This window comes from Pseudopipra pipra, chromosome 1 (genome assembly GCF_036250125.1).
Source record: "Pseudopipra pipra isolate bDixPip1 chromosome 1, bDixPip1.hap1, whole genome shotgun sequence".
In the NCBI taxonomy this organism is placed as follows: domain Eukaryota; kingdom Metazoa; phylum Chordata; class Aves; order Passeriformes; family Pipridae; genus Pseudopipra; species Pseudopipra pipra.
In genome coordinates this window covers 135694202-135706871 of record NC_087549.1, presented here as the reverse complement: position 1 = coordinate 135706871, position 12670 = coordinate 135694202, and the positions used below count along the sequence as shown (strand labels likewise).

The 12670-nt window shown below is 38.3% G+C and overlaps 1 protein-coding gene across 14 annotated transcripts in view; it reads right to left on the bottom strand.

Moving 5' to 3' along the window:
* CACNB2 (calcium voltage-gated channel auxiliary subunit beta 2) overlaps positions 1 to 12670 on the bottom strand; it is a 254156-nt gene that overhangs the window by 7785 nt on the left and 233701 nt on the right. For 13 of the 14 annotated variants that reach the window (XM_064634719.1, XM_064634701.1, XM_064634710.1 and 10 more), the window contains 3 exons: positions 6851 to 7002; positions 6069 to 6164; positions 4653 to 4838 (listed from right to left, as the gene is read on the bottom strand). In XM_064634719.1, the coding sequence (XP_064490789.1) occupies positions 4653 to 4838; positions 6069 to 6164; positions 6851 to 7002 (434 nt within the window). Of the gene's footprint in view, positions 1 to 3192; positions 3236 to 4652; positions 4839 to 6068; positions 6165 to 6850; positions 7003 to 12670 lie in introns of all 14 variants that reach the window. The other variant, XM_064634822.1, reaches the window with a different exon arrangement.

The window sequence follows — 12670 nt, the reverse complement described above, 5'->3', positions numbered from 1 at the left end:
CTATCAGAACCAGCAGTAAGTTCATGTACATGAGGTACACACTGAAAAACTTTCTCCAATATCAAATTCAACTAGAAAGTACCATGAAACCAATAAAATTCGAGTACACAACAATCCACTTTGAATCTAAACTAGAAAAAAACCCATTAGAATTCAACTTTTACTGAAAATTCAGTATTATAATACAAACAATTCCTTTCCCTCTCATCAGAATGGAGGGTGGGACTTGGGTTATTCTATGACACTTTCACGTCTCTTGTGATGTTTCTGACTATTCCAGTTAGCAGTAAGTGCCACCACCCTCCAAACAAAAAGAGAGCATATGGAAACAAGATAAACTGCAGAAAAATTAGAGAGGACACATCATGCCAGGAAAGGGCAGGTATCAGTCGAGAGTTTACAGATGTCAGCTTAGAAACAGCCACTATGGGAAAGTGATTTTAGTGGGCTGAGGAGGTTGATTACACTAAAGAACCAAAGTACAAAACCTTGGCACTTTTAGAAAAACTTATTTTTTTAGGAAAAAAAAAAGCAATTGAATCTGGTATGAATAAAGTTTGTATTATGATACTAATAGTATCACTGACCTTTTGTTTTCTCAGCAATCATTTCATTTCTTCATGGTAATGAAAAATTAAACTTTGACCTTATAATTTTTAGAGCTTGAGAATATAGACCATTGCCAAGAAAAGCAGGAGGAGAGTGATATTATCACATACAGAATTTCCTAACACACAACTGCTATTAAAAGACTTAAATAAAAATTACCAGGTAATAAACCTACTCTTCACCCGCATAATGCTTTGAAATCACTGCAAAACGAACAAGTGACATTATTTAACTCATCTGGGGGTTTCATTACATTAACCAGCTTTTGTTGCCAAGCCACAGCCAAAGACTTTTCAAGCTTAATTGCAACAATTTTAAGAAATAGTTTATGTTGAAATTGAATTATCCTTCTCATAAGAGGTGAAGAATGTCAAGACAAAATCATCCCTGCTGGCACAAAATTAAAATAGGTTTTAACAGAGGCATTTGTTTGTGAGACTGCTCTGAATTTACCAAAGTTAGGCTTAAGTTTGCCCTTCTATGTTCAGAGTTGTCTAAAAATAAGGATTGCCTCCAGAAAAGTTCATGAACATATCTTCCTTCTGTCTTCTGGAAAAGAGCTAGAAAATTTTGTCCTTCAGCCACAGATCCTGGAAGGTGGGTTTTCTAGCAACCCAAAAAGTAAAATGACAGGAAATTGGACAGGAAAAAAAATCTGTATTTCATCAGAAACTTATAAAAAGCAACATATTTCAAATCAGCAATTTGATAAATTTGACCAATTTTAATTTTCTAAGAAAGCATTTTATTCTGTAAACTTTCCAGCAACTAGATGGCTTATTCCATGTGTTCCTAATTTGAAAAAAATAGTATAGATGAGAGCAAGGTAACAGGAACAGCAGTCAAATTTCTTGTTTGTTCTTGTTCTTATGATTCTCAAGAAGATTCTGATTTGCCAGAAAGGAATGTAGTAATTGTAAACATGAATATACGTGTTCAAGGTGAAATGAAATGACTCAACAGAGGTGAACTGTAAACGAAATCAAGTGAAAAGTGAAAGAGTCCAAAGCAGTGCCTGTTTCAATGTGTAAACACAATTTTTATCAGTTCATCACCATGACTGTTTTTAAGGCACATAAATTTGGTATACATATGAAACCCTTTCATTCTCATATGGTCAAATGACACATATGTATGTACCTGTATATGATCAGGACTACTAAAAGCCATCATTGCTGTGGTTTGAGAGCAAATGCAAAATGTGAACCTGCTTTGAACACAGTGCTACTTTTACAAGCTCAAATGCATCCTTTCTGCTATGACGAGTACATGTGAAGGAACATAAGGAATGAATTTAGACAGTACCTGCAATTTCAAAATAGTGTAGGACTGTTGGATTTTATGGGCAAATTCACTTGCCCATAAATGTTACAGGGACACTGAACAGGTAATGTTTGAATCTGGATTAGAGTCTGGCTTTGTGGTTCATAACCACATTAGGGCTCTGATTTGGATTAGATTCTGCTGTGCTGGAATTTTATGGCCCAGTCTCATAAGGCCTTTTGTCTAAAATGGAGAAAGTTTGAGATAAGCCTATTTCATTATTTAGGCTGTAATTTCAAAGAAATAGAGGTTCTTAGAAAGAAGTTTAAGGAGTGTTGAAAGAGGAGAGAGAAGTCTGTGTCCACCAAGTGAATTTGCCTTGCTCCCTATTTCCATGCAGTGGTCCCTGATTGCCTGCACCGTGTGTGTGTGAGGTTGCTGCAGCCTTTTTGGAATTAGTCAACAATTTCCACATGAGTTTGCTGCAAAGCTCTTCATCAGGTGGACAGGAGGTGTATGGTCTTTGCTGATTTAATTTCAAACAGTCCCAGGAGGCCTCACACCTTCAAGCACCTCGTGCCGTGCAACACAGTCAGGATCATCCTATAAAAACACGACTCTGGCAGCTGGCAACACAAATACTTCTTTACAACGTACACCCAGGACTGAAAAATCACGAAAAACAAGTATTTTTCATGGCAAAGGGGCACTGCATTGGACTTGGGGGAGGATGACTCCAATGCTTTGCAGTGCAGATGTGGCTCCTCCAGGCTAAACAGCTGGTGGTTTGGCCTTTCCCAGCAGAGCAGTCCACAAAAACAGCACAGGCAGAGACTTTAAATTCTCTAAATAGAGGATCTTAACACTGTTGAGAGAATGGGTTATGCCACCATGATAAGGAAATAAAACCATTCTGTGCCAAGACAGTGACTGGCTCAGGTTTTAGATGTCAGCTGAAGATGTATCATAGGAAAATGAAACCAAGACAATGTAAAAGTTCTGTGTTCCATAAGGCACCCCTGTTGATTCACACTTCTGTATTAGTAGACCTACAAACAAACTGTGACACTGCAAATACACTCTCATTTTTAGTCCTTAAAATAAAAATGTTAGTTTGTAAGGAGCACAGCATTCAGAAAAGTGTTATTAAAACTCTTGCAATAGTTCCTCCAGAGAATGTGGTTAATAAAATGAGTAAGTGAACTATAAATCCACATCCAAAAGGCATAAAAAAAACTTAAGCAAAATAATTAAAAAGTTTACAAAGCAAAAAAAAAGTTTATCTAGCAAGTCTGCACACAATAAAACTGAATTTCATACTCAGAAATTCTTCCAGCTCACAATTTTTCAGGGCGTTTCAGCTCTGAGGACAGAAAAAAAGGTAGAAATGAACTATAGCTTACAGTCTCTTTTCCTGCAACTGCTTTTGAAAGCAAGAGAAGGAGATACCCTTCAAGGTGGCTAAATTTTTCTTGTTAAAGAACAAAACCGTAAAGTCTGTGGTTTTCTAATGGGAAATTCTTTGACACAAAAAATGATTTTGCAAGACCATAACAAAAAACCCCACCATTTTTTTTGTATTTTAATTGGGGTGCAGATACATTTTTTTCTTTGATTTTCTAAAAGGAGGCTTTTTTCTTAGCCAAAGTTATGAATTGCAACTTGCATATGTATGTAACTTATGGGCATATATGGAGCTCAGGTAGAAATTTAGATGTATTTAGCCATTATTTTATCTGGGACAGATGTATTATAACCCCCACTGTGATCTTCTCAGCCTCAAGGCAACACTCACTATTTAAGTATCATCTTTAAAGACCTCATTTTATGCCATGCAACAAATATACAAATGAAAGCATCTCCTTATGCTGAGCACCTTAATATAATTATACAAACAAAAAGTTGAAGGAGAATAGAGGGGATATAATATGCCCATATCAGTGAGCACATCAGTGTAGAGGTGGGAATAATGCCTATTTTTCCCAGCTCGCTAGACAGCGTGCTCCCTGTTCAGAACATATTGCCTCTCAAGGTCTTTCTGCACAACATGTGCAGCAGGACTCAAGTTTTATGTCAGAGTTTGGCTTGAAGGAAATATGTACTTTTCACAGCAGTGGCCAGTGAATAAAAGAACAAAGGAAACACTACAAGGGCCACTTTGACCTTGAGACTTTACCAATAGAGTCAGTCATTCTCAGCCTCTACAACTCTATAGCCTATGGGAAGATTGGAACAGACTTCCCTCCAAAATTTGTGGATCTGCTCTGTACATAACCCAATTTGTCATGTAGGGTCTCTGGGGCTGGGATTTGCCTATTAGCAATAGTCTGCCCATCAGTCAGAGAGTTACCAGAGGCTGTACTGTGCACAGTATTAGCCCATTTTTATTTCTCTGACTGGATTACATATGACCAGCTACAAAAATGCTTGTGGCTGGTACACATATTACTGGCACAGTGGTGTCCTGGGCACAATAAAACCTGAAGTATTCCACTTCACATCAACATATGTTTTCAGTCAGGCTGGCTAAGTCCTTGAAATCAAAACCAGCCCCCTGGTCAGTACACAAACACATGCTACTATGAATACAATAGTAATAACAATAGCATGCTTGTGTTTGCCTTTTATATTGAAAATGGTTGAATGTTCACTGAAAAAGCTCTTACTCTATCAACAACAGTGAAAAATATCCAGCATATTCTAGTATCAGCCTACCACTGTGCTTTGGAAGAGGAAGAAGTTGACAGAAAAAAAAAGAAGAGATAGTATAAAAACTGTACCTGTAAATTAATATTTGGACCTGGGCTAATAGGAAGAGTGGCTGTTGCAAGTGTGCGAGTGAGAAGCTGGTTAGGAGGATTGCTGCTAGGTGGATGTGTAGCCTTCCAGTAGGCTTCCAGATAGTCAGCAAGGTGTTCACAAGCATCTTCAAGCTGGTTCTCATCAAGAATTACATCGAACATTTCCTGATAAAGGAGAGGTTATAGTGAGAATAATCACCAGCTAAAGGGACATCAGCTAGAGACACTGACCACACTTTCCATTCATCAAAAATGAACCACATTTCTAGTACCTGTATTAAGATATTTTACCTTTTTTGTTTGGTTTTGTTGTTGTTGTTTGTTTTTTGTTTTTCTGAATGCAATTGATACAAAAGACAGCAATCATAACTACCAATAATGTTGCTAAAACAAGTCCTCATGACTTCCACTTAGTAATGCACAAACAGTCAATGAAGACATGAAGAAGCAGCTTGAACAAATCTTAAAACTCAAATATACAGAAAGAAGTGTTAAATATTGAAGTATTTAGCTATAGGGAAAAAAAATGAAACGGCAAGAAAAGGGATCACTCCCTATATCTAGAATAACTAAGAGAACACTAAGACAAACTAAGACCAATAACTAACAACAGTAAGAAACACAAGTAATACAGATACTTCAGTTTCCAAGTGTCGTACAAATACTAGGCAAGAGATTAGTCACATGGTCTAATTTTAGATTCTGAAGTTAGGAGGTGAGTTTCCTCCATTTCCTCCCTGTTCAGGGAGCCAGAAGGCATCTTTGAGGGCCTGTGCAGGTCTCTGTGAAGGTCACTGAACTGAACCTTCATTTTCTGGTCTCTTACCCATACTCTTGACAGCTGAGTATGCCAGTAGCAATGCATGTCATGTTTAAAAAACAGTTGGGGTCTCATCACCTCTGCTTTATGGTGGAAATTGAGAGAATTTACTTCAGTGCACATCACCAGAAGAACTGCAGAGCTCTCAGGTACCCCTCAGCTCTTTGCCAAAACTGTGACCAAGAACATCAACAGTAGTGGCCATGGTGATATATGCCCCAGGGGAGCTACTGAAACCATTGGCCTTATCCTAAACTACCAGAGATAAAGCGTAGTCACTGAGAGGGTTCAATTTTAGGCCAAAACCACCCTAAAACTGTCAAGTAAAACAAACATTCAGTTTATTGAAGCACTGAATGTATCAGCGCACATCCTAACAACTGCTTGTGACTCGGACTTTTTTTCTCCCCTGCACCCTTGTGATGAGCCCGGAGTCCTCAGGAGGCATTCTGCAAAAAAGCAATAGTGAAGAATGGCCAGAAGAGGGCAAACATTCCTGAAAATTATGTAATAAACCTTGTGCTTGAAAAGAAAGGCACCTTTCAAAGACAAGACATAAATTAACAGTAACTCACGGGAGGACACTGTGCCAGTTTATCAGCTGCCACCATCTGAACATTAAGGTGTTTGGCCTGAGATTTCCCTCGAGATTTTATCAACCTCTGTAAAACCTGTGAAAAGTAAGACATTAATGAAAGTGACCAAATTCAGACTTCGTGTACATATATAACCACTTAATATGTTTAAACTGCTCACTTGAGCAGAGCAAAATCTTAATTTGCTTGCTTCAGGAACATTTCCCATGCTCTTTAATCCAGAATGAGCTAATTTTCATTAACTTCCAGACATCTTTTTGTTACAGTCCCTAAAAGGTCCTCCTCCTACTTTGCTCTGCTGCTTCTGTTTTTTTTTTTCTAAGTTGAATTTTTTTAATTGATCTCCTGAGTTCTCCTCCCACAAAATCATTCTGTTCTTTCAAATGCCTCTTTGCAAGGTCTGTGCATGGTTTTTTCAAGGAATGAAAGATGTTACAGTTTAGCAATCGTGTGAAAATGTTTCTTTCATTTCTCTATTATTTTGATTCAACAAACCATTAGCATTACTTAATGTGATTGATACTAAAAGTGCAATCCCAACTAAAAAGCCCACTGGAGCTACAGCATCTTTTCCAAAATGGATCTTGGTAACACTAGATCTGACATACCTTTTTGATTAGTAATACTTCACCATCCAAAGAGAAGCAATAACAATATATAGCCTCTGAACTTGAGTGAAGACACGTGATTATCTGAACTTAAGACCAAAAAATAAAATCAAAAAAAGACTGAAAGAGCATGAAAGTGACTACAATACTTACTTTAGGAGAAGAAATCTTTACGTATACTATAATGGGAGCCAGAGAGGTTTTGCTTAGTTGAGCTGGGTGGTTAATGGTATCAGCATCAAGCACTACTAACTGCAGTGTCCTTGCTAATTCAAAAATCCGTTCGATTTCACTTTGAACTTCAGCTGCAGAGAAACAGAAAATTAGAGTTACAAAAATACTCAGAGGTGATTAGTTTGAAGAAATGTAAAAATGTTGTAAACTGGTGTGTTGCTCCTCCTCTGCTTGCAGGAGTTGTTATCTGTGCATGTCCCTGGCCCACTACAGTAATGAATGCAACATTAATGAGAGCATTTCATCCCCGGTTTGCTGCCTTGGCAGGCAGCACAGCCTGCCTCTTTCACCTCACCGATTCCTGCCATTCCAGACTGGAGAGATACTGTTAGTGCCTTCTTACAAAACCTCAGATCATGTATGTAAGAAAAAAAGAGGTATGAATGCCTGCTGCATCAAACAGTAATCTTACTATGCCACAAATTTCCTACACGTAAATAATTTCAGTTCAGACTTTAATCTTAGGCAGTAACGAGTTTGCTCAAACTGGAGTGCCTGAGATAGGCATTAGGAAGTACTGAAGTGCCTATATTAGCAGAAACTCATGTTTTTCCATTTACTTCAACTTATCAAAGCTCTGGAAAACAGCTTCCTTCATATAGTAGCCTCAGTAAAAATTTTGATTATTATGTGTAAAACACTTTTTCAGGAGAAATAACTCAATAATCCAAATAATGCTATGGTGTCTTCCTCACAACCCCAGAAGATCTGGAAAGGTGATTTTCCCAGAGAAAAATCTTCTCTTCTTCTGGTAGTCATGCTCCCAGCTCCTCAGCACCCTGTCTGATTGGCAGTACTTTTCAGGACAAACCTCTCCAAGACAGATGGGCTGCATCCACTTTCACAAGTGGTGTAGAAACTGTCTTCATTCCCCAATGAAACAAAACTGAATCTTGTAATAGCAAAATCATCCTTGAAATGGAATCACATTTTCCTGCTCAAATTTTGCTATAGGCTGAGAAATTACATAAGCTGGATGATTTGTGCAAGTCTGCAACGAAAGTCATCAGGTAGGCAAGGCAGTAATTCATAAAGGTTTCCCTTTAAAGGTCATGCACGCTCCATGAACCAAAATCAGATTAGATATCTTGCCCGTTCAAGGTAAATATTAGAAGACAACCAACAGAAACTTAAAGGTCAATAAGAGATACCAAAAACTTAATAGAGAGTTTCTTGAAATTACACTATCAGCCTTTTATCCATTGTACTGGCAAAAGCTTTAGTTTTGCTTGGAAACACAATCTATGTGATTAGAGAGGGTCTCTTTCAAGACATGTGAAGAGATCGATTTTTGATATCTTGGAATAGCAACTGAATAAATCAGGTACCATAATAAGGCTGCAAAATTTCCAAGAGAGAGCAAGGCATCCCAGCTAGTTTAGCTCAGTGTTTTGGTTCCATATCAATAGGTGACTGCTATGGTCATTTTATAAATGAAGTAACCTCTAAATGGTCACCAGAAAAATCTATATATGATATCCTTTATTGGAGGAGGTTGACATTGTTTTGGATCTATTAGAGGTCACTTCCAAATGTTTGTAGTTATCTCCAGTTTTAGGTGAGTACATGCCAATCAGTCATTTTCAACAGCAAACATCATGAGGTGTGCATGGCATATGGAAAGCATTAGTGCATGCTTTTCTGCTGGTCAATGAAAACACTGTGGCCCAGCTGCTGTCTAAATTAGGACCACATTTTTTAAGGGAGAACTGATGGTTCTTGGCACATTCATGATTACATTTTCTGCAACTTTGCTGTGTAGAGACACTGCTGAAGTCACTGAACACTGTTGTCTCAGAGTTTTGGTAGAAGATAGTCAATAATCTATGCCTAATTTAAGTCCAAATGACAACTAGAATAAACATATCATAGATAACTTGTCATGCTGTTCTGATTACAAGTTTGGATTCCTTTCCTGCAATTTCAAACCAGGCTCAACACTTCAGTCAGTATAACAATATCAGTTAATGTATCATTTTAAGATCATTCCAGACTGCTAAAAAACCCTTGTTCAAGACAATTTATAACCAGCAAAATCTGCCTCTATGCCATTGTATCATAATTTTTTTCTGGGATAGCAGTATTTGCTACACTGCTGGAAGCACTTTTCTGCCACTATAGAACACATCTCTGTGGACTAGATTTCCTGATATACTTTTTGAATCACCCTTTGCCAGAGCATGCCTCAGGATATGTTCTATTGTGAAATATACCCAGGGCAATAACTGCAGGTAACTATGGCTCTATGAACCAATAGTTTCCACTTGAATCTGAAGATGGAGAGATATCTTTTTCATCGACTAAAAAGTATTTCAGTACTTATTTTTCTAAACTTGAATGTAGGAGAGAAGGTCAAGGAACTACACTGTGTGATTGGTGAACTGATATATGTGCCTCTATTCTCCACTCAAGAATGGATGGGAAAAATGCCAGAGACTGATGAAGAGGTCCCTATCTCCTGTTCCTTAGAGCACTTCTTCAGCATCTGGAAAAGCTTTCATTTCACTTGAAATCTTCTTTGAATTCTAGCTTTACACATAAGATTGTGCCAATTACATAATAGTAGCTTCTCTTTTTAGATGACAAAGACTTTATCTACTGCTATAGCTTTGGTTTTCATCTTTCTTTAGTAACATCTCTCAAAAACCTAGTTCTATACCCATAGATTCCTTCCAACAAGACACTCAACACAAATCTTCTCTCAGACTTTTGCCCAAAGTAAGCAAAGAACTCGAAATGTCATCTGGGGATAGTAACACAAATGTCACTGATAGTTAAAATAGGGAGCTGAGAACAGTGACAGAGGGGTATCTTCAAAGCAGCACAGCAATAGCTTTGCAATCTTCCCACCTCCATGAATACTGTCTATTTAGAATAATGTCCCTTATGTACTGGAGAGGCATAACTGGAGTGAACTTATAACATTAAACTCCAATAAATTGTATTTGCAAATCATGAGAGGCATAAAAATAATTAGATCTACTATGACAACCATTGTGAAATGCTGGCAGCCCAGCTACAACACTCAAACCCAGAAATCAGCTATCAAATTTTAAAGTCACCCTTACAATCTATTTCATATGGCCTCCTTAGTAACCAGAAAGCAAACATATTTTAAATGACAGGAGCATGTAACTAATTATCCCATACAACTCTAAGAAACAGTAAGTACACATCTCCCAGACATCTTTAAATATAGCACATTTAAACTTATTTCCAAATATTAATTCTCAATATCCTTACTGCACCTTGAAATGAAATTCAGTGCAATGAGAGTACTAGTAAAGGGCTTTTCCCATTATGGGGGCAGACAAATATTCTTTACACCAGGTGGACCTTACAAGTGAATTTCAAGCAAAAGTCTTTAACAGTTCATTACAATAATCTCACCTGAAGTAAAGGCAAAGACAACAGCACTGCATTTTATCTATGCCAATTCACTAATAACATGGTGAACTATGGCGGAATTTAGAGTCACTTATATAATGCCATGGTAAAAGAACATTCTCTATGCTCCACAGTTGGAGAAACACAACCCTCCTTCACACTTGGGCTGAAAGCATCCATAGCAGCCCGGAGTCACTGGGACTCTCAGCTTGACAGAGCAGTGGCTATGTCAGCACTTTGTTTTAGGAAGACCCTGATGAGATGGAAGTTTCATGACAGGGATGAGACACAAAATGGACATGCTTCTGGCCTGCAAAGGCCAAATTAGAGCCACAAATATTGCTTAAAAGCAGCAAAGAGACTTTAGTCTTCACAAGGAGCAGTGAGGTTCACAAACTGTCAACTGTGCACAGTATGACTTTTATATCCTATTTAATTTGACCTTGGCTACTGTCTATGGTATCAGTGGCTCTGTTTTGTTCATAGAAACAGATATGTAAATTATTGCTTGGATTGCAACAGCTACAAAGCATTCTAGTTTTTTAAACGGGGCTCCTGATACTACAAACATATGGCATGAAAAGAACTCACCTAAGTCAACATATGCCATATAAAATGATTAGCAGCACCTTGCACAAAGGGCTTTCAAATAATTTCGTAAATTAAGGAGAACAGCATCAGTTGCCATGATTTTTCTTATACTAAGTCTTTTATACAAACACAGTTGCTTGAAAATAACTAATTACTAAATTTCACGAATATAATTAGAGTAATGAGAAGTTTAAGGCAACCTCTCAAATTCACAATCAAGGCGAAAGAAAGAAATGCGGGTTTTATTCCCAGTGCCTTAAAAGCATGTAGATTGTCTTGCACCAAAAAAAAAAAATGCTGAGAAATGAATAAAGGTCATATCTGAAATCCAAGAAAATGAAAATGAAAAAAAAAAAGGAAGCGATAACTATTGAGCTGGGCCCACACAAGTCTCAATTAAGAAGAAAATCATGAGCTTGACTGACAGAATTAAAATTTTAAATTTTAATTTTTGAACGTGTGTGTATACAAGGTTATATTGAGTGAAAAATCACAAGAGTGTCTACATTAGGTATTGCTGTAAACCAGAATGCAGGTACCTGGCCACAGCAGGCTACCCTGGACTGCACTAGATATTTGTGCTCACTGTATACAAAGCAAGGAGGCCAAGAAGCTACCAAGGATAATCCAGTAAACTACACAGTGTTTGGCCTCTTCCTTCTCATCTTCCTCTTTTCTCCCCTCAAGCACCATGCTGCTCTGGGCAGGCAGGGAGCTAACATACTGGGTAGGGGACAGAGGGTTTCTTTCCTTCCCCAGCCAGGGAGGATCAGTCCTGCAGTCTCCAGGCAGGACTGTGTTTCCCACTCCACATTGTGGGGGCATCCCAGTGCTGGGGAGCAGAAAGCTGCAGCCTACGCTGCAGTGTACCCAGCTAAGAAAGAAAAAGTCTTGGAAAACATAAGCAAGTAAGAGAGAATAAATGCTTCAGCTTAGTCTCAGGCAATTTGTCAAAAGATACCTGGATTACAGGTGTTTTAATCAAATTTCTAACACAAATGTAGTTTAGTGAATATGCTTTCATTTCCCTCATCTCCACAAATACCTTAGCCACTAGCTTGCTACGTAAAAAGTGGAAGGTGGAAGTGGGAGGATGACAATATTTTCCAGGAAAAGTGGCTGCATGTGTTACTCATGCCTAACAGATGGGGCTCCTGTGAGGGATAAGGCAGAAAGGAGAGAAGCATGTCTGCTGTTCTGCTTGGCACTCCCATCTGGGCTCTGCTGAAGGGGAGATGTGGGGTGAGGTGCTGCAAGAAAACAGGGTTTTCCTCTTCCTGCCTGCTGAGGCTCAGTTTAGGCAGAATTCAGATGGCTTTTAATGCACACACATGTCCAAGTGGTATTGACAGATACAATGCCATGTTTGGGAACTTCAGCATAACCAACATCTATTTATAATGAACTAACATCTCCTGAAATGCAATACTATAATTATGTGAAAATATAAAACAGATAGTGTCATTTAAAAATGCTAAATAGCACATAAAAATATCTACATCCTCCCCTATTTCTCTGGGCTAGCAAAACAATAGCAGCCATGGAATGATGCTTCTTATCCAAGTTTAAACTGGAAGTAAATTTTAATGGCCTATGACTGGAAAAGATTGAAATCAGCAGATTGCAGCTGAAATAAGTGGTTGAGCACTGCACAGGGGAGAGCTGCACTGAGATGGAGATGACTGTGCCAGGCAAAAGTGGAGCAGCTCCAGAAGGTGCCATGCAGTACCATGGCACGGCTCCCATCATTAGGCTTCCCTA